Here is a 22,371-nt window from a genome sequence, read left to right on the forward strand (position 1 = left end):
CACATGCTTTTTCAGTTCTGTCCACAAATTTTCAATGGGATTGAGGTCAGGGCTTTGTGATGGCCACTCCAATACCTTGACTTTGTTGTCCTTAAGCCATTTTGCCACAACCTTGGAAGTATGCTTGGGGACATTGTCCATTTGGAAAACCCATTTGCGACCAAGCTTCAACTTCCTGACTGATGTCTTGAGATGTTTATTCAATATATCCACATCATTGTCCTTCCTCATAATGCCATCTATTTTGTTAAGTGCACCAGACCCTCCTGCAGCAAAGCACCCCCACGACATGATGTTGCCACCCCCGTGCTTCATGGTTGGGATGGTGTTCTTCAACTTGCGAGCATCCCCCCTTTTCCTCCAAACATAACAATGGTTTTTATGGCCAAAAAGTTATATTTTTGTTTCATCAGACCAGAGGACATTTCTCCAAAAAGTGTGATTTTTGACCCCATGTGCAGTTGCAAACCGTAGTCTGGCTTTTTTTTGTGGCGGTTTTGGAGCAGTGGCTTCTTCCTTGCTGAGCAGCCTTTCAAGTTATGTCGATATAGGACTCATTTTACTGTGGGGTATAGATACTTTTGTACCTGTTTCATCCAGCATCTTCACAAGGTCCTTTGCTGTTGTTCTGGGATTGATTTGCACTTTTCGCACCAAAGTACGTTCATCTCTAGGAGACAGACTGCGTCTCCTTCCTGAGCAGTATAACGGCTGCGTGGTCCCATGGTGTTTATACTTGCTTAATGTTGTTTGTACAATTGAATGTGGTACCTACCTGATTTCTTTTGATTTTCCCTTGATGTCAAGCAAAGAGGCATTGAGATTGAAGGTAGGCCTTGAAAGACATCCACAGGTACACCTCCAATTGACTCAAATTATGTCAATTAGCCTATCAGAAGCTTCTAAAGCCATTACATAATTTTATGGAGTTTAGCATGTTGAATAGGCAAGAAGCTGGGTATGAACCAGTGGAGGCTGCTGAGGGGAGGACGGCTCATAATAATGGCTGGAACAGAACGAATGGAATGGCATCACATGGAAACCAGGATACCATTCCACTCATTCCGCTCCAGGCATTACCATGAGCCCATCCTCCCAGCTATGGTGCCATCAACCTCCTGTGCTATTCAGGTCCCACTTGGTCGTAGGGAAGTCAAGTGCTTAATCTGGGCAAACGGGCTCAATCTTTGGCAGGGAATGGGACACTAGTAGTAAGGGGAGGCAATTGTATTGCATGCATCGGTCAGTATGAGATGTACTAGAGAGGACGTTGTGTGGAGTAGACTATGGTTTGGGAGTACAGGTTTTATTGCCACATTGTGGATGATAGGGAGACATGAAACAGGTCTGTGTGATGAGTGTTTAGAGAAGGAAACGGTGGAGCACGTGTTGATATTTGTGAATCGTATGATGTAGATAGGGAGCGACTGTGTGAAAGGGTTAGAGAGGCTCGATTGGGGTTTGGGTGGTGTAGTGGTGGAGGAAAGTGGTGTCTAGGAGCTCTATTTTACTTTCTTAGAGGAACATGATTAAAGAAGATGATTTTATGTAGTTAGGCTGTGACTGGCCTTACACTCCAGTAGGTGTCAGTGTATGCACCTTGAAAGTTGAATGCGATCCGCCGCCAACCCAATCCCGAAGAAGAAGACGCAAGAAAAAGGATAAATACCAACACCACCAATTTGTTTTTCGGAGAACACCGGCCAAATAACAGGTCTTCAGAGGCTTGTACTGGTATTTTTTGTTTTGTTTATTGGGAATTATAATTAATATCAGAAATCATATTTTGCTAACCCACAGTTGACACATTTTAGGAAGCCAGCTAGTTATAACTCGCAAATAACAATTCCTTTAAAATGAGCCGGCAATTGAAAGGTTTCCATAACTCGCTCATTGAAGAAGACTACTTTTTGTTCACCTCTGAATCTGTTGGAGAAGGTCATCCAGGTGAGTTTGCAATGCCTCGGTCTTATTTTAGCTATCTCGGCAACGTTCGCTAGTTTCTATTTTTCGACACAAGGTCATGGCGTAGATTCAGTAACAACTACAGTAACAGTGCTAAAAAAATGGGTGCCAGTCATTTTTACGAACACGCATAACGTTACTTAATATACTGTTTGTATGGCTCGCCAGCTAGTTAATTGACAATGTTTTCACATTTTCTGATCTTTGAGACGGGCGATGTTATGAATGGGGAACACGCGATAGGGTCAGACCCATTTCTTTCCAGTTTATGTTCAGGCCACGCGGGATGCCTTTGCCCTAGCATGTGGTGTCAAGCTAGCTAGCTAGTAGCCGATAATGCTCATCCAGAAAAGTAGGTCACTAAATTACTTGTCTGGATTGTTAAACCACCTCTGATGTTAGGTGGCACGGCACGTTCGTTGAAAAACGGAACATGTATGCCATATATTTTTATATTCGTTTCTTACAGTAAATGTGTTCGTACATTTGCCCGAGTCGAACACAGGTGTTGCATCAATAGACAGAGAGCCCGTTAGTGACATCTTTCACGACTGCGCGTGATGAGTACAGTAGGTTTTATCTGGTCACTGGGTTAGCTGAGCTCTCAAACGGTCAGTACTGTCGTTGTGTATTTTAGTTCATTACAGTGCGGTTCACTGTTGTCATCGGCTAACTTAATGATGGCGTTGGAGTTGTGCCCCCCCCATGCAGTCATGAGTGAACAGGGAGTACAGGAGGGGACTGGGCACACACCCTTGAGGGGCCCCTGTGTTGAGGATCAGTGTGGTGGATGTGTTGTTACCTACCCTTACCACCTGGGGGCGGCCCATCCGGAAGTCCAGGATCCAGTTGCAGAGGGAGTTTAGTCCCAGGGTCCTTAGCTTGTTGATGAGCTTTGAGGGCACTATGGTGTTGAACCCTGAGCTGTAGTCAATGAGTAGCATTCTCACATAGGTGTTCCTTTTTATTCATGTGGGAAAGGGCAGTGTGGAGTGCAATAGAGATTGTGTCATCTGTGGATCTGTTGGTGCAGTATGCAAATTGGAGTGGGGTCTAGGGTTTCTGGGGTAATGATGTTGATGTGAGAACAGCATAATGCTGCCACCACCATGCTTCACGTTTAGGGATGGTGCCAGGTTTCCTCCAGATGTGAAGCTTGGCTTTCAAGCAAATTAGTTCAATCTTGTTTCTCATGGGCAGTCCTTTAGGTTCTTCCATCTCCACAGAGTGACCATCGGGTTCTTTGTCACCTCCCTGACCAAGGCCCTTTTCCCCCGATTGCTCAGTTTGTCCGGGTGGCCAGCTCTAGGAAGTGTCTTGGTGGTTCCAAACTTTTTGTTTAAGATTGTTGGAGGCCCCTGTGTTCTTGGACCTTCAAAGCTGCATAAATGTTTTGGTACCCTTCCTCAGATCTGTACCTACACAATCCCGGAGCTCTGTGGACATTTCTTTGAACCCATGGCTTGGTTTTTGCTCTGACATGACTGTCAACTGTGGGACCTTGTATAGACAGGTGTGCCTTTCCAAATCATGACCAATCAATTGATTTTACCACAGGTTTACTCCAATCAAATTGTAGAAACATCTCAAGCATGATCAATGGAAACAGGATGCACCTGAGCTCAATTTCGAGTCTCATAGCAAAATGGTTTGAGTACTTAGGTGAACAAGGATTTTTTTAAATTATTTTTTTAACTTGTTTTTGCATTTTTTGTCTTTGCTAATGCTAAGTCAGTCCACTAAATTAACATTTGCATTACAGTAGCTAACCAGGTGTTCTGGCTACAGCTGTCCAGTGCAAGTTTAAGTGCCGTGCTCACTCCACATATGGGGGAGGAGGACCGCTTCATTGCAGATGATTATCTAGCCTTATCTCCATTCTTAATATAGGCCTAGGGCTCTTTTCCAGGGACTGCAGTGCAACTGTGGACAGCCTGTCGCATGTACCTTTTGGCACAAGAAACTGCTTTGAGAAAGCGGTCACTGTGGTAACGCTACAGCGCACATGATAATCCAGTAAATTGAAGTCAACATAGTGCTGGTGTTGTGAGGTCTTGTAGAGGCTTGATCCAATAACTGCACCGGTCTCCCTGCAGGGCTGCACGCCAGGGTGTGAATGTATTGCTGTTAGGAATGTGGCAACTGTTGAACTTTGCAGCGGTCGCTCATACAGTGCATTCGAAAAGTATTCTGACGCCTTCCGTATTTTGTTACTTTAGAGCCGTATTCTAAAATGTGGTTATTTAATTGTTTCTCGTCAATCTATACACAATACCCCATAATGACATCGAGAAAGCGGGTTGAGAAATGATTGCAAAAGTATGACGAAAAACAAGTATTCAGACCCTTTGCTATGAGACTCGAGATTGAGCTCAGGTGCATTCTGTTTCCATTGATCATCCTTGAGTCCACCTGTGGGAAATTGGACATGATTTGGAAAGGCACAGACCTGTCTATATAAAGTCCCACATTTGACAGTGCATGTCAGAGCAAAAACCAAGCCATGAGGCCAAAGGAATTGTCTAGAGCTCCGAGACAGGATTGTGTTTAGGCACAGATCTGGGGAAGAGTACTACAGAGATTTGGCAGCATTGAAGGTACCCAAGAACAGTGGCCTCCATTCTTAAACAGAAGCTGTTTAGAACCACCAAGACTCTTCCTAGAGCTGGCTGAGCAAACTGGGGAGAAGGGCTTTGGTCAGGGAGGTGAATCTGATTGTCACTGACAGCTCCTCAGTTCCTCTGGAGATGGAAGAACCTTTCAGAAGGACAACCATCTCTGCAGGCCTCTACCAATCAGGCCTTTATGGTAGAGTGACCAGACAGAAGCCACTCTTTACTAAAAGGCACATGACTGCCTGCTTGGAGTTTGCCAAACGGCACCTAAAGGGCTCTGACCATGACAAACAATTCTCTTGTCTGATGAAACCAAGATTGACCTTTTTGGCCTGAATGCTAAGGTTCATGTATGCAGGTAACGTGGCACCATCCCTACAGTGAAGCATGGTGGCAGCATCCTGCTATGTGGATGTTTTTCAGCGGTAGGGACTGGAAGACTTGTCAGGATTGAGAGAATGTTGAACGGAGCAAAGTAGAGAGAGATCCTTGATAACCTGCTCCAGAGTGCTCTGGACCTCCGACTGATGACAATGACCCTAAGCACACAGCCAAGATGACGCAGGAGTGACTTCGGGACAAGACTCTGAATGTCCTTGAGTGGCCCAGCCAGAGCCCAGACTTGAACCTGACCAAACATCTCTGGAGAGACCTGAAAATAGGTGTGCAATGACACTCCCCATCCAACCTGACATAGCTTGATCTGCAGAGAAGAATGGGAGAAACTCTCCAAATACAGGTGTGCCGAGCTTGTAGCGTCATACCCAACAAGACTTGCTGCTGTAATCGCTGCCAAAGGTGCTTCAACAAAGTACTGAGTGAAGGGTCTGAATACTTCTGTAAATTTTATATTTCAGTTTTTTTTAAACTAAAATGTCTAAACCTGTTTTTGCTTTTGTCATTATGGGGTATTGCGTGTCGCTTGATGAGAGGAGGAAAAACAATTTAATCCATTTTAGAGTACGGCTGTAATGTAACAATGTGGGAAATGTCAAGAGGTCTGAATACTTTCCGAATGCACTGTATACTTGGCTGCGGAGTCTGGCTTGTGTTGCAAGTTTTGTCCATACGGGTCTTGGTTTTGCAGGCATAACCTGTCTGGGGAATTGTTTAGCAGGATATTATTTTGCTACAGGATACACCCCATAACTCTTGTTTCTCTTGTTTGACAGATAAGCTTTGTGACCAGATCAGCGATGCTGTGCTTGATGCGCATCTCAAGCAGGACCCTGATGCCAAAGTGGCATGTGGTAAGGATCAATCACATCTATAAACAAAGAAAATGTTTCTATTGCTTTGTCCATGTTGCACTGTCTGCTGTAACATGCCCTTTTGCCCCTCCCCCATCCTAGTTAGCTAATGCACACGTTTACATTAGTCTCACCCACTTTCCTTCACTTGATTTCACTCCATCTGTCCCTAGTCTTTTGCTCACGTGCTTTCTCTTTCTGTCTGCATCTTTTCAGAGACGGTGGCTAAGACTGGGATGATTCTGTTGGCAGGGGAGATCACCTCCAGGGCCAACGTAGATTACCAGAAGGTCGTCAGGGACACCATCAAGCAGATTGGCTATGATGACTCATCCAAGGGTATTATGGAAAATTTGCTCTTTCATTGAATTGAATACATGGTTTTAAGAAGTCACAGGGTTAGCTTTGGCAAAGATATACAGACCGTAATTAACACTGAGGTTTGACTCTATTCACTTCCCATAGGCTTTGACTATAAGACCTGCAACGTCCTTGTGGCCCTGGAGCAGCAATCCCCTGACATCGCTCAGGGTGTTCACCTGGACCGCAAAGAGGAGGATGTGGGGGCTGGAGACCAGGTTAGAAGGCTCTTGTCGTTGACCGTTTGAGTCAGTGACTAATCGACTGGACCTCGTGCGCAACTGCATATCAGTGTTTATGGTTTTAGTCTCCACACCAAGTGCTTGACTGTTTTGCGTTACAGGGTCTGATGTTTGGTTATGCCACTGATGAGACTGAGGAGTGTATGCCCCTCACCATCGTCCTCGCCCACAAGCTCAATGCCAAGATGGCTGAACTGCGCCGCAACGGAACCCTGCCCTGGCTGAGACCAGACTCCAAAACTCAGGTTAGATTCAGCACCGCAGTCTATACACCAAGAACGGCAGGGATTGACATTTAAAATTCAAAATCAAATCGCAAAATTGTCCTTGGTATGACCTTCTTAAAGCAATTCTACATAGCTTAGTAGAACCCCCTGCCTAGACTGTTTAGTGCCAAAAATAAGGGGTTAAATGCATGTGTTAAAATTTTTTTAAACATTCCTGATCTTCTACTTTTCAGATATAGGACAGACTCTTCAGAACATTTTTGGGGGGACGATCTGTTCCATTTAGTGAATTTGTTATTCAAGGTTTTGGTAATAAGGCCATAAATAGTTTTTCATCAAATAAGTTTTTTATATTTCAAAAAATATATACTTCAAGGACTCTTACAATTCTAAATCAAATAGCAAAATAATCCTTGGTATAACCTTAACCATTCCATATAGCTTAGTAGTACCCCCACCGCTCCTGGTTTAGACTCTTATGGGTTAAGGTCTGAAATGCACTCACCAATTGGGCAAGGCGGGTGTATTTCTTTGGTTGCCAGAAGATTATGTTCACTTGGTGAGAAAAGGACATCTCTTTATAAAAAAATATATAAATAAAAATGTCCGTACACAGGGGTGGAACCAGAAGCGTCTAGTGGAATTCTTAGCATTTTGGTTGTAATCAAGTTTTAAAAAATATATCTCCTGACCAATGGGGCAAATGAGCAGGCTCAACTTGCACAACCCCTCGGGTCACTTGCCCCGGGTGATAGGGCAACCCTTTATGGCTATGTTCACAAAACAATTCATGGAAATTCCTTGTCCAGAAGTATGTTATAAAGCAGTCCTTTCAGGCACACTTGAGGCACAGCTATCTCCACTTGTTTGCAGATATCCTTGTGCCTTACCTTGTGAGACATGCTTGTACACTTTGAATTACATTTCATACCTCGTCTCCCCCTCTCTAGGTGACTGTTCAGTACAGGCAGGACCGTGGGGCCATGCTTCCAGTGCGTGTGCACACTGTCGTGGTGTCTGTGCAGCACGACGAGGTCATTTGCCTGGATGAGATGCGCGACGCGCTGAAGGAGCAGGTTGTGAAGGCAGTGGTGCCCGCCGTGTACCTGGACGACGACACCATCTACCACCTGCAGCCCAGCGGCCGCTTCGTCATCGGAGGTCCTCAGGTGAGATATATTCTAGACCCATAGACAATGTACGGGAAGAAAAAAATATATCCTTAGATGTGATTAAGTAGGTACATTATCTGTCAGATTTGAAAAAGTAGGCACTCTTATCAACACAAGATACAGACACTTCCAAGGCTGTCCTGGGCTACTTGGCTTACTCTTCCTCTCCTGTTCACAGGGTGATGCTGGCCTGACAGGACGTAAGATCATTGTGGACACCTACGGAGGCTGGGGGGCCCACGGTGGAGGGGCCTTCTCTGGGAAAGACTACACTAAGGTGGACCGCTCTGCTGCCTACGCTGCCCGCTGGGTGGCCAAGTCCCTGGTGAAGGCTGAGCTCTGCAAGCGTGTACTGGTCCAGGTGAGGAATGAGCTAATGTCTGTTACCTAACGGTTTGCCTTTTGTTTTGTGGTCTTCAGCTTGTGGAGTCAGGTTTTGAATGCTATAAGAGTCATTCACTTTCTAGCTGTTATGCATCGCAATGAGATGAAAAGTAAAGGTAGCATATGTTATAATTACCTGTCATGTAAATCTTGATCCTGTTTGTTAATAAGTGGCTGTGTTGTCAGGTAGCCTATGCCATTGGAGTGGCCCATCCCCTGTCCATCTCCATCTTCCACTATGGGACTTCCCCGAAGAGCGAGAGGGAGCTGCTGGACATTGTCAAGAAGAACTTTGACCTCCGCCCTGGTGTCATTGTCAGGTAGTGTGGAACAATGGTGGTTGCCGGCAACACTTTTTGTCAGCAAGGGGTCCCATGGGGTCAAAGCTGGTTCTCGTTGGCGGAGAGGTTCTACATTTAAATGGTGATGTTACACAGCTTGGTTTGCCCTCTGGTAATCTATGCATTTACTTATTTACCCAACACCTTGCTGTGTTTCTCTGTTCCAGGGAGCTGGACCTGAAAAAGCCCGTCTACCAGCGGACCGCTGCCTATGGCCACTTTGGGCGGGACTTCCCTTGGGAAGTCCCCAAAAGGCTCAAATACTGAACCCCAACCTTCCTACCCAGAGCTGTGGGTGTACTACAGAAAAACCAACACATTCTGGGAGGGAAGAATGCTCCCCCCCCCCCCCCCCAAACGCTATCTATTCCCTTATTGAAAAATGGTACACCTCTGTCCCCTCTTTACCCACTTGAAATTGCTTGCACACTCCTTGAATTCCATTTCCCTGTCTTTCCCTCTGACTGTTCTATAGTGATTTGACTTCACAGAAATATATTCTCACCCTAGCCTGTCTACCCAAATCTTTAGCTAATCCACTCCCTGTACTCCATGTCATGTGCCAAGGAGTGTAATGTTAGCTAAAGACTACCCCTTTCCCTCCTCTCTGTACCTAACCCCCACCCAATGTTTCTCCATTGGGTCAAATAATTCATGGCACATTTAGGGTTGAAGATTGCTATGAGTAATTGGGCAGTTAGGATGCAACTCTTGTCCCCCTTAGCTATTATTATAAAAATTTACAACTTTTTGCCATTTTTGTTAGACGTAACCAAAAATGTAATTGGTGAAGAGGAATGTGAGTTTGTGGTAAAATATGGTACCTTGTTTGGGAGTGTAATCCCTTCAGACCATGTTTTCTGATGTGTTAGAGTCAGAAGCTGCTAATGACCTCTGGCTTGTTGGGATGTACCTTCCATGTCTCTTGTTCTCTATCTCGTTCTTTGTCACTTGAAGATGTGAGGCACTCCCCCTCCTTAGACTGTGGTTACAGAGAAACTCAGCTTGTCATTCCTGATGAGGGGCTGGCTGTCTTTAGAAGTGTTCTACAGAAAAACTTTGGGTTGCGGCCACAAGGTGGTGCTCTAAGCATTCGCCAGTGTTATTTATATTTCAGCGACAAGGGTTTGTGAGATGACTGACCTCCCATAGTAGGCCCACGGATGGAAGCAAAAGTCTGGCTGGTGTTGTACAGAGAAACCGGCCTTGTTTACAATGCTCTCTGGGTCTGTGTGGACTGGGTCTTTATTTTCTCTACTTTCTTGGCAGTCTGGTTACTGAAGGTGAAAAAGTGCCTTTTCTAGTCTTTTCCCACCAAAACCCTGCCTACTGCTAACATCCCCAACCCATCACATGTGATATAGCCTGTCTCTTGATCCCGAAACACCCCTTTCCTCAAATGTTCCATTTCCAAAAGACTTGAAACGCTGTCCCACATGGGAAGTCTGAATAAAAGTATTCTAGCATTCTGTACGTAAGTGTCTTTTTAAATGTTTTTCTCATCAACATGCTACTCTTGCAGCACTAACGTCCATGGGCACTAACAGCGAAGCAACTGAATTGGGAGAGGTATGAGGACAATGTCCCTAATGAGGACAATGTAATGTACAGTGTTTCTGAAATGCACTGCACCATTTAGACAAGAGTCAGTCGCTGTAAAGAACTGTTTTTATTATTTGAGTAAATTGATATAGTTTAGCTTTGATCACACCTTTTAACATTTCAGTAACAAGGAGAATGGGCATGAACACTAATATATTTGAGAAGGATTTTATGATTACATGTACAGCTAAAATCGCACGCATACACGTTGCAAGTCAGTTCATATCGTTGGTGTGTCAACACCTCAGCCCTAGTTTAATCTAATCTTTTCCCCAGTACCTTTTCTAGGCCACCTTTACAGCAAATATAAAGAATGTCTAGTTTCAATATCTTGATTGCGTTCTCTTAATCCCCAGCCCTAGGAATTCATTGACTTGCTTTGTGGAGTTCATACAGAGTGTGTACAGCAGATAAAAGGACAAGAGCTTTATAAAATATCAATGTCCATGTCTGCGGGACATGTTCTCTGATATTGACACAGTAAATATCAAGTTTTTACAATTTGATGTTGAAAGCTTTGGGATCATTCATCGTAGCAAATGCTGCAGGCTCTCTAAATCTTGGGCTTGTCAGTCTGAAAAGAGAGTGGACCCACATTTACCTGAGTTGTGTGTGTGTAGCAACCAGTTTTCTGAAACAAATATTGTATGTCAACTTACCGTCCACTTTGAGTAGGTGCTGGGTGACGGTTCTTACTTCCACACAAACTTCTGGCAGAAGGACACTGTCTGCATGAGACAAATTGTATAGCAGGAGATAAAAACCTTTTGTTCTGTTATGAAATCAGTACTATACTTTTTGTATTTTATATTGTGTAATGTATGTAGTGAAAAACAGACCTTAGTCTCAATGGGACTCCCTGCTAAAAAAAGGTCAAATAAAACTTGTTTGGTGGCCTTACCCCGCATTCCAGGGCAGTCTTGAGGTCTCTGCACCTGTAGCTGGTGCCCAGAATGCATGGGTCCTCTCTCTGTTCTCCTGCCTCTCTCACTCCCCCACACAGACCCACCCTCTGAGAAACAAATGTCTCCAGTTACTCTCACAGCAACTTACAGTACATCCCCACCCAACCCATAGAAATGTGGATTTAAGTGACTCATGTTATGTTAGTATGTAGTTGAGTGACTCTAAATATGACACACCTCACACACATTAAGGGCAGACTCTGGTTTACCCAGAACCCCCTTAAGCTGGTGGACATGGAGCTTGGTGAAGCTGTCACACTGAAAAGAGAGAAATAAGACATGAGCCCAGAGGCTTCTATAAGGCATGAGATGAGGGGTGATGTAGACCAGGGGGCAGGGCTGACCTTGGGGAGGGCATTGGGGTGGAGCTGGCAGACAGAGCCCAGGAAGGAGGCGGTCTGGGGCTCTGAAGCATTGGACCCCAGCTGTAGATGAGTCAAAACCGCCAGGGTCAGACAGGAGTCACAGTCAGACAGAGGAGCACTCTCTGAGAAAGTCATTTCAAAATGAGGAAATGGAGAGAGAGAAAAGTGACTATGTGGTGGTACAGGGCAGGAGAGCTTAACGAGGAAGTGGTAATCAACTCACCACTGACAAGCGTCTCCATGCCATGACAGACTTGGATGAGGGTGCAGATGGCCTCAGGGTTGATGTAGCTCAGGAGCATGTCCATCAGCATCTTACCATACTTCTCTATCAGGGTCTCACACTGATCTCTGTAAGATGAGGGCAGAATGCCACACACCTTCCCCAGCATATCAATCACAGCCATCTGGGAGGGGAAACCAGTACAGGGCATATGTGTGTTAGTGTGTGCGCAAGCCTTAAATAAATGGAATCACTACAGTAATTGTATTTCTACGGCATGCCTTACTTTTGGCAGCATATTCTTCAGTATCTTGATGAGATAAACGCAGAAGGTACATTGTGGTGAGAACTGCACCTGGTAGACAAAGAAAACAAGATGAAGACAGACACAGTCAGGTTCAGACAGACAAAAACAGTCAGGACACAGAATAGGTCAGAGAGAGAGAGCATTCGTCTTGTTCTTTCTGTCTCACCATTGTCATGGCTGACTTCAGAGTGTCTTGAATGTGATTGGTCAGCAGGTCATGCTGCTGGCCCTCTGACTGGGAGCCACACAGTCCCAACACGGAGCACACCTGAGCTGGTTTCTGTGGGAGAGGAGAGAAGCTTAATTTAGGCTCATTCAGTCAGAATTACAGTGCCTTGCGAAAGTATTCGGCCCCCTTGAACTTTGCGACCTTTTGCCACATTTCAGGCTTCAAACATAAAGATATAAAACTGTATTTTTTTGTGAAGAATCAACAACAAGTGGGACACAATCATGAAGTGGAACGACATTTAAACATGTCGTTCCACTTTTCAGTTTTTGATTTGTTGAAAAAGTTTGAAATATCCAATAAATGTCGTTCCATTTCATGATTGTGTCCCACTTGTTGTTGATTCTTCACAAAAAAATACAGTTTTATATCTTTATGTTTGAAGCCTGAAATGTGGCAAAAGGTCGCAAAGTTCAAGGAGGCCGAATACTTTCGCAGGGCACTGTATTTGAAGAAGTACAAACCAGGAACTTTGTCAACCTCCCACCAACACTTACGGCAAAGCTGGTCAAGAAGGCGAAGGACAGTGGGAGGTTCTTATTCACCTGCTCCCGGCACAGTTTAGGTGCTGCAGGACCTGGCATGTGGTCACACAGTTTCTCCAGCTCGCTCCTGATCTTGGTCTGGGGATGGAGGAGTGGCAGAGGTTGAGAAAGATCCTGAAATCATTTTGAGATGCATTAAGTATATTTATTGTGTTCTGTAATCATTAACACGTATTAAAGAAAGTATCAAAAGCTACAGTAAAATACTTAGTAGTTTCTTTTCATGTTTAGATAGAAAACAGGGTGTCTCTAATACCACAGCAGTGCAGAACAGAAACACACACATACTGTACCACTTCTAGTGTAGAATGAGGGTTTGAGATGGCCGTTATAGGGGTGTTACAGGTGAAAACCATATCAGGAACTGAAAGTCTGTGTTTCCTTCTGGTTTGCTTAAAAGAAACCTCAAGACTCTATCCTCAACCTTACTTTGACAACCAGGAACAAAAACGGAACCAGGTGAATGGACATCATAATGCAAATAGTAGTGATCTGATGGTTATGGGTGTTTTTATGAATTATTAAATGTATATGGTTCAGGGGTGTTCTGCTGATATATTCACCTGAATGTCTGGATTGGAGAGAAGGCCTGTAAGGAGTTCAATTATTTGGGCACAGTCCTGGCAGCTGTCCCATTTCTGAGCGGAGGAGAGGAAAAGAGAAGAATGCTAACACAAAGTTGTGGTGGGATACTGAGGAAAATACCTCCATTTATTCTACTCAGTATATAAGTGGACATTTATATTATTCCTGAAAATGTACCTGAAAAGTAGTGCTTGATTTTGATTAACTGTTCTTTCGTGTTGCAAAACATTTCCCTGTCTTTTATAAACGGACTGTTTTCTACCTTATTCTTTTACAAGAATACAGAAATTAAATTGGAATATACACATATGGAATCATGTAGTAACCAAAAAAGTGTTAAACAATTCTTTATGTCTTCAAAGGAGCCACCCTTTGCCTTGATGACAGCTTTGCACATTCTTGGTATTCTCTCAACCAGCTTCACCCGGAATGCGTTTCCAACCGTCTTGAAGGACTTCCCACATATGCTGAGCTGTTGGCTGCTTTTCCTTCACTCTGCAGTCCAACTCATCCTGAACCGTCTCAATTGGGTTAAGGTCGGGTGATTGTTGAGGCCAGGTCATCTGATGCGCCACTTCATCACTCTCCTTCTTGGTCAAATAGCCCTTATACAGCCTAGAGGGGTCAATACACAGCCTGGAGGTATCATTACACAGCCTGGAGGTGTCATTACACAGCCTGGAGGTGTGATGGGTACTTGTCCTCTTGAAAATCGAATTATAGTCCCACTTAGCGCAAGCCAGATGGGATGGCGTATCGCTGCAGAATGTTGTGGTAGCCATGCTGGTTAAGTGTGCCTTAAATCCTAAATAAATCACTGACAGTGTCACCAGCAAAGCACCATCACACCTACTCTTCCATGCTTCACAGTCACCTCTGAACAGTTGATGATGTGTCTGTTACTTCAACTCTGTGAAGCATTTATTTGGGCTGCAATTTCTGAGACTGGTAACTCTAATGAACCTATCCTCTGCAGCATAGGTAACTCTGGGTTTTCCTTTCCTGTGGTGGTCCTCATGAGAGCATGTTTCATCATAGTGCTTGATTGTTTTTGCGACTGCACTTGAAGAAATGTTCAAAGTTTTTTCAATTTTCCGGATTGACTGACCTTCATGTCTTATAGTAATGAGTGACTGTCATTTCTCTTTGCTTAATTGAGCTGTTCTTGACATAATATGGACTTGGTCTTTTGCCAATTAAGGCTATCTTCTGTATACCACCACTACCTTGTCACAACACAAGTGATTGGCTCAAACGTACTAACAAGGAAAGAAATTGCATAAATGAACTTTTAACAAGTCACGTCTGTTAATTTAAACGCATTCCAGGTGACTACCTCATGAAGCTGGTTGAGAGAATGCTAAGACTGTCCAAAGCTCTCATCAAGGCAAAGGGTGGCTCCTTTGAATAATATAAAATATATTTGTTCAACACTTTTTTGGTTACTACATGATTCCATATGTGTTATTTCATAGTTTGGATGTCTTCACTATTATTCTACAATGTAAGCAAAAACTTTACAGCACATTATCTGGTAATTCTCTCCCAGTAATACACATTTCTGTTTTTTCTCTCCATATTTGTTAGCTTTCTGCTTTGAACCTTGCCAGTTGGTTGTTAGTACAGTAGGCAGCACAATATGTTGCGCACACACAATATGTTTCATACACACAATATGTTTCACACACACAATATGTTGCATACACACAATATGTTGCATACACTAAGGCTATATTTTGGGGGTTAAATGGGGGAATCATTGTTCCAAAATAACAATAGTTCTTACGTTCAGCTTGTCCCAGGCGTTTTGTGTTTCCTCCCCAGTGACAACCCTCGCCAGAGCTGTGGAAATATTAAAAGATTGTTAAATAATTGAGCACTCCATTTATGGTTCTAAAAGTCTCATGAACAAGATTACACATTTTAATTACATTTTTAATTTAATTGAAACATTAATTTATATGTCAATAATGTCGATTGAATAAAAAATGCTATAACATCACATTCATAGAGTTAACAACCTAAAATGTGTGCAATTGTATAGCGGACTCGTACCTGTGGTCTGGTAAGCAATTAAGACAACGAATACAAGCTTGAAAAATGCCATCATAAGTCAGTCTCTCCCTTTAAGACTCTACTTGAAAAATGAATACCCTCTCAACGTAGAACTGGGGTATAGACAAGGTCCACCTGCCACATAAAGCCCTCACCAATCAGAGCTTGACAGAAAAGTGTGATAAGCTTTTTGTATTCTCGTTGGTATTGCGGAACTGAGTTGTACAAACGTAATGTTGGTCCCAATTCAATAGAAGCTGTAATTTTAGTATGTGGATCCTCTAACAAAACTAATTTACAACTAGACATCCCTGACTGAATGCTTCAAAGTGTTAGGTTCTAAATGAACCTATTAAATCTCATGGACAACTTAAAACTTAATATACTTAATATGTACCCCCTTCCTCATTAATCCACAGCTCTCCACCCTTATCAGTGCCTGCCAACATATGATCATCTGCACTCAGTACCTGCACTCAGTACATTCCAAGTTTAATTGCCTCTACCATATACATTTCTCCTACAAATAACCATTCACTTCTGGTGTAGACCCTCTTAACTCACCACAGATGCATAGGAGCATCATTGACTAATGCTGGTGGTAGGTTCAATTAGGGTCAACAGCACCTCAGTGCCATATGATGTTATTGCCACAGCTTGGATGTTGTGTTAGGTTGAGGTTGGCTGCAGAGGGCTGAAGTGACGCTCTCTGCTGGTCTGATGAAAGGTATGTGCCTAGTGGTGATCACTACTAGTAGTGCACCAGGAAAACTAATTGTTCCTAAGTAATGCTTTGTACTGCAATAAAGCCATAATCAGTTCCAGGAAGGTCATAAACCATTGATGTGATATCATGTCAAGTAACAATGCCAACATATTCAGTTTTTTTCTCTGAATTCATATTGAGTTAAAGGCAAAGTGAGTATGAACTTCAAAGGATATAAGATATTACAATGAATGGATATGTCTCACTTGATGCCTGATGTTCTTTGAAGTGTATTGATTTGTAGTATTTGCTATTGGGGAGAATTTCTTATGGACCTTTGATGTGAGACCAAATCATGAATTCAAAATAGACCTAACCCACCACTATACAAAATGGTTGTTTACACACCTTATGTAGTTCGAGTTGCACGGAGCATAAAAACTCAAGGAGCTCCTACACTGACATTCTTGTATGCTCCACAATGTTTTGCTCACAATAAAGAGGAATTGCTTTCGACTGGCCCTGAACAAAGACATTCCTTTCGGTCGTCACTGAATGTCCAGTCTGGCCATAACTTTATTTCACAGTAATAAACCATGCATATCAGTTCCTGGAGGCAGTGATTGTATCAGTTTTACAGCAAGTTGCCAATTAAGTTATCGTCTATATATGCGGTACAACTAAAATGACAGCAGCTATGGTGGTTGGACCTCAGTATCTCGCTCTATTAGTTTTCAGATGTACACTACCGTTCAAAGGTTAGGGGCCACTTAGAAATGTCCTTGTTTTTGAAAGAAAAGCAATTTTTTGTCCATTAAAATAACAGAAAATTGATCATGTTAATGTTGTAAATTACTATTGTAGCTGGAAACGGAAGATATTTTAATGGAATATCTACGTAGGCGTACAGAGGCCCATTATCAGCAACCATCACTCTTGTGTTCCAAAGGCACGTTGTGTTAAGAAATGTTTGCAAAAAATAAATGACATACCTTATTTACATAAGTATTCAGACCAATTGCTATGAGACTCAAAATTGAGCTCAGTTGCCTCCTGTTTCCATTGATCATCCGTCAGATGTTTCTACAACTTGATTGGAGTCCACCTGTGGTAAATTCAATTGATTGGACATGATTTGGAAAGTCACACATCTGTCTACATAAGGTCCCACAGTTGACAGTGCATATCAGAGCAAAAACCAAGCCGTGAGGTGGAAGGAATTGTCCATAGAGCTCCGAGACAGGACAGTGTCAAGGCACATATCTGGGGAAGGGTACCAAAAAATGTCTGCAGCATTGAAGGTCCCCAAGAACACAGTGGCCTCCTGAAAATAGCTGTGCAGCAACGGTCCCCATACAACCTGACAGAGCTTGAGAGCATCTGCAGAGACTAATGGTAGAAACTCCCCAAATACAGGTGTGCCAAGCTTGTGCATCATACCCGAGAAGACTCGAGGCTGTAATCGCTGCCAAAGGTGCTTCAACAAACTGAATAAATGGTCTGAATACTTTGTAAATGTGATATTGCAGTTTTTTTTATAAATTAGCAAACATTTCTAAAAACCTGTTTTTGCTTGGTCATTATAGGGTGTGTGTAGATTGATGAGAAAACCAATTTAATCAATTAAAGAATAAGGCTGTAATGTAACAAAACGTGGAAAGAGTCAAGGGGTCTGAATACTTTCCGAATGCAGTGTATATAATTTGGGACTAAATGTGATGCGATTAAAAAAAAAAAAAAAATTCTCAACTGGTATCCCTTGCTACAGAAGCTATGCTGGTCTGGTAGTACAGAACTAATAAAGGCCCAGTGCACTACTTAATTTTGTAATTTTTTATTAATAAAATATATATATAATTTTGTCATTCACATTTTTCAGGGGGTGCTGGAGCACCCTCAGGACCCCTACTTCCCGCGGCTATGGTGCCAATAAGACCAATCGGTACCTTCAAAGCCTCTCACTGGCCAATACATAGCATCCAGTGTTTATATACACTATGTATACAAAAGTACGTGGACACCTCTTCAAATTAGCAGATTAACCGCACCCGTTGCTGACAGGTATACAAAATGGAGCACACGGCCATGTAATCTCCATAGACAAACATTGACAGTAGAATGGCCTTACTGAAGAGCTCAGTGACTTTCAATGTGGCACTGTCATAGGATGCCACCTTTCCAACAAGTCAGTTAGTCAAACTTTTGCCTGGCTGAAGCTGCCTCGGTCAACTGTAAGTGCTGTTATTGTGAAGTAGAAATGCATAGCGTGTAAAAATCTGGGTTTGGCAGATGCCAGGAGAACGCTACATGCCCGAATGCATAGTGCCAACTGTAAAGTTTGGCGGAGGAGCCATAATGGTCTGGGGCTGTTTTTCATTGTTCGGGCTAAGGCCCTTGGTTCCAGTGAACAGAAATCTTAACACTACAGCATACAATGACATTCTAGACGATACTGGGCTTCCAACATTGTGGCAACAGTTTGGGGAAGGCCCTTTCCTGTTTAGGCATGACAATGCTCCCGTGCACAAAGAAAGGTCCATACAGAAATGGTTTGTTGAGATCGGTGTGGAAGAACTTGACTTGCCCGCACAGAGCCCTGACATCAACCCCATCGAACACCTTTGGGATGAATTGGAACGCAGACTACGAGTCAAGCCTAATTGCCCAACATCCATGCGCAACCTCACTAATGCCCTTGTGGCTGAATGGAAGCAAGTCCCCGCAGCAATGTTCCAACATCTAGTGGAAAGCCTTCCAAAAAGAGTAGAGGCTATTATAGCAGCAAAGGGAGGACCAACTTCATATTAATACCAGAACAATGTCATAAATTGATAGAATGAATGCTACAATCCAGTTGACACTTGTAAAGTTTTCTCTGTCATCTCTGCTTCTTTCACAGAGCAAAGGCCTGGTGACAAAATGCAATAACTAAAAGAAAAACAGGAATGATTTTCCGTGCAAAGTTTTGACCGGTTGTAAGGAAATAGAAAGCTGTAAAAACGATGCAACATGTTTCTGATAAGATTTACTTTTGGCTTGGATGCATAGACTAGTTTGTGTGGTTGAAATAGTCTACTATCAGCTTTTATGATGTTGATAAAGGTAGCACCTCTGCAGATGGTATCTAACTGTGTATTTGCATTCTTCGCAAGATGCTGAAAGAAATCAATCATCTTTCTCCACTCCTGTTCCCAATTCCACATTTTGCCTGCATTTGGTGTATCATTTTATGCAAGAAATGTATAATTCTGCAGGAGTTAATATTAAGGCAATGTGAGAGGTTATAGACCTACAGTCAGTGTCCAAAATTTAAGTTTCCATTTAACCCATCAGAACAGTTCCCCTACATACAGTTCCCCTACATACAGTTCCCTTGATGTGCCATAGGCCTATTTGAATTCCTCCTATTGTGACTGTATAATTTGTACAGCCCTCACAACCATCACATATAACATAGCTGGCACTGCTTTCATCTCTTTTACCACTTCACCAAATATTTTACAAACAGTACTTTCATGGCATTCCCTCTCTTTATTTTTAACTCTCCATTTCACAGCTTTTCTATTATTGAATTCAACTCTGACATTGTCCCCTCTTGATCAACTTGAACTTTTTCTGCCCATTCCCTAAAGCGTTTGGCGATTTGCATGTAGGATATTTGGTGCACATAGCCTACATTTAAGGCATGCTTCAGTTCGGCTGGCGGCTAGCCGAAGTCAGCTATGCAAACCCAAGGAGTGTGCTAGCATACTCCAGAGAGAGAAAAAAGCGGCAATAGTATTGTTTTTCTATTTTGAGATGACGTCATAATTAATCTAACCTACTCAAGAAATCTGTCATTAATTTTGACGTTTTTGCAGAGATCTTAGTCGCACAATTTTACATCTAACTAAGATGTTATGTGCAGTATTTCTCAATTAAAAATGTGCATGAAAATGAGTCATTTCTCGTTGAATGACAATAAAGACTTTACTGAAGAATCCCTACTGTTCACCAATCAGCAAAGAAATGGTCTTAGACTTCAGCTACCGACTTCGGGTTGGTCCAAGAAAAAATGGTGTGTGCCTGAAGTCCTAAACGAACAATAATGTCACAACATGTCATCATAATATATGTACAATCTCTTCTGAACCTTTAGGCCCTAATAATGCGTAGGCTTGCGTACTAATGTCAGTTAGCCTAAAATAACGAAAGAAAAACCTCAATGTAGCCTATAAATTGCCTAAAAATGATACATTTATGGAATCTTTTAAGGTATTGTTTTCTCTTTATTCAACCCAGCTGCCACCCACCCGCCCTTCATCCACATAATATGTTATGACCCTAAACCTGACCGACTGCGGGTTATGAGTCAACCCTTGCATCACTAATAACTAAGATAGCTACATTATTTTCATGGTGTGTTGACTTCTTTTACTCTATACTGATAGAACCTTGGATTGAAAAAAGACATGGCATACGACATACCATAAATTCTTCTTCATGTGTGATGGTGCAAAGTATCCTCTACCCCTAAAACTCAACTCTGGACTTCAAAGCCGGTTCCACTGCTTGTTTTCATTGTTCCCCTCTAATCAGGGACTGATTTAGACCTGGCACAATAGGTGGGTGCAATTAATGATCAGATAGAACAGAAAACCAGCACGCTCTGGACCTCGTAGAGTAAGAGTTGAATACCCCTGTGAGTCTAGGCTAATGTAACTTTACCGAATGAAGAAACTACTAAGTCTTGGCACCTTCCGTATGTTAACATCAATAAGTGTCACTCTCTGAAATCAGGATGAAAATATTTCAATTTCTTAACCAGGACCAAAGCATTGGTGTGGCTGTTTTATTTCAAATTACATTAGTCATGCTAATTACCTTAGTCATGTTAATTACATTTGTCATGTAAATTACCGCTATCATTTAATTACCTTATCATGTTAATCACCTTGGTCATGTTAATTACCGTGGCCATGTTAATTACCTTAGTCATGTTAATTACCTTAGATATGTTAATTACCTTAGTCATGTTAATTACCTCAGTCATGTTAAGAGTTAATGGTCTTACTTCCCTATGTAGGCCGCTTCTCAAGTAAAAGTTTCTGTGTGGAAACAACATTAAGCAAAAGCATGATGACAACAGACTAAAGCCATACATAGATGTAGGATCTTAATTTGAGCCAGCTTGCTACAGCAAGACAATAATCCTGCAGGGAATCAAATACCATGATCAAATAGGCACTAAAGTAAACTTGCAAAAAATATGGCAAAGAAATAAACTTTATGTCCTGAATACAAAGCGTTATGTTTGAGGCAAATCTATAACACAACACATCACTGTGTACCACTCTTCATATTTTCAAGCATGGTGGTGGTTGCATGATATTGTGGCTATGCTTGTCACCAAGACGACATTGAACGTTGCTGAGTGGCCTAGTTACAGTTTTGACTTAAATCTGCTTGAAAATCTATGGCAAGACTTGAAATGGCTGTCTAGCTATGATCAACAATCAACTTGACAAAGCTTACAGAATTTTTTTGTGAATAATGGGCAAATATCATACAATCTAGTTGTGCAAAGCTCTTAAAACTGAAGTCCTAGGAATCAGGCCACTAATAGGCTCAAGGAGATGCGGTGATAAGTATTTGGCGTGACCTTGACCAATAAGACTCTAACAAAAGTAGGGGTCCTCTGAATGGGAGACTAAGATATCCGACTAGAACTAACGAGAAGGGATGGCTAGAATCAGCTGACTGAATCTGTCCGTTTTAACAAACACCATTGTAAATACAACCTATATTTATGTTTATTTATTTCCCTTTTTCATACTTTAACTATTTGCACATCTTTACAACTCTGTATAGAAACATAATATGACATTTGAAATGTCTTTATTATTTGGAACTTTTATGAGTGCAATGTTTACTGTACATTTTTTATTATTTCACTTATGTTTATTATCTATTTCAATGGAAACATATGTTTCCCATGCCAATAAAGCCCCTTAATTGAAATTGAATGAGAGAGAGAGAGAAAAGGAGAGCGAAAGAGAGAGAGCGAGAAAGAAAGGAAGGAAGGAAATAAGGAAGGAAGGAAGGAGAGCGAGGAAGAAAGAAAGGAAGGAAGAAAGATAGGAGAGCAAGAAAGAAAGAAAGAAAGATAGAAGGAGAGCGAGCAAGAAAGAACAATAGAAGGAGAGTGAGAAATAAATAAATAATAAAGAGAACGAGAGAGCAAATCAAGAGAA

At 42.3% G+C, this 22,371-nt stretch overlaps 2 protein-coding genes across 3 annotated transcripts; one reads left to right on the forward strand and one right to left on the reverse strand.

The window, feature by feature from the left end:
• The first annotated feature begins 1,588 nt into the window (after window positions 1-1,588).
• On the forward strand, window positions 1,589-10,029 carry LOC109868329 (S-adenosylmethionine synthase). Of its 2 annotated transcripts, none has more exons than XM_020457799.2 (9): window positions 1,589-1,947; window positions 5,753-5,830; window positions 6,047-6,169; window positions 6,296-6,408; window positions 6,534-6,677; window positions 7,610-7,828; window positions 8,010-8,192; window positions 8,402-8,535; window positions 8,724-10,029. In XM_020457799.2, exons 1-9 carry the CDS (start codon window positions 1,857-1,859, stop codon window positions 8,821-8,823), a joined length of 1,185 nt encoding a protein of 394 aa, XP_020313388.1. In that variant the 5' UTR covers window positions 1,589-1,856; the 3' UTR covers window positions 8,824-10,029. The 2 variants fall into 2 exon arrangements, with proteins under 2 accessions (XP_020313388.1, XP_031658239.1); XM_031802379.1 differs by having other exon boundaries at window positions 1,646-1,947; window positions 8,406-8,535.
• Window positions 10,030-10,206: 177 nt separating this feature from the next.
• LOC109868024 (prosaposin-like) lies at window positions 10,207-15,550 on the reverse strand. The gene is made up of 12 exons (XM_031802380.1): window positions 15,433-15,550; window positions 15,164-15,219; window positions 13,356-13,430; window positions 12,745-12,870; window positions 12,185-12,298; window positions 11,998-12,066; window positions 11,712-11,895; window positions 11,468-11,610; window positions 11,301-11,381; window positions 11,060-11,170; window positions 10,818-10,886; window positions 10,207-10,732 (listed from the first exon to the last, which is right to left on the reverse strand). Exons 1-11 carry the CDS (start codon window positions 15,485-15,487, stop codon window positions 10,851-10,853), a joined length of 1,050 nt encoding a protein of 349 aa, XP_031658240.1. The 5' UTR covers window positions 15,488-15,550; the 3' UTR covers window positions 10,207-10,732; window positions 10,818-10,850.
• Between the last annotated feature and the right edge of the window lie 6,821 nt (window positions 15,551-22,371).

The sequence above is a fragment of the Oncorhynchus kisutch genome, linkage group LG23 (assembly GCF_002021735.2).
Source record: "Oncorhynchus kisutch isolate 150728-3 linkage group LG23, Okis_V2, whole genome shotgun sequence".
In the NCBI taxonomy this organism is placed as follows: Eukaryota; Metazoa; Chordata; class Actinopteri; order Salmoniformes; family Salmonidae; genus Oncorhynchus; species Oncorhynchus kisutch.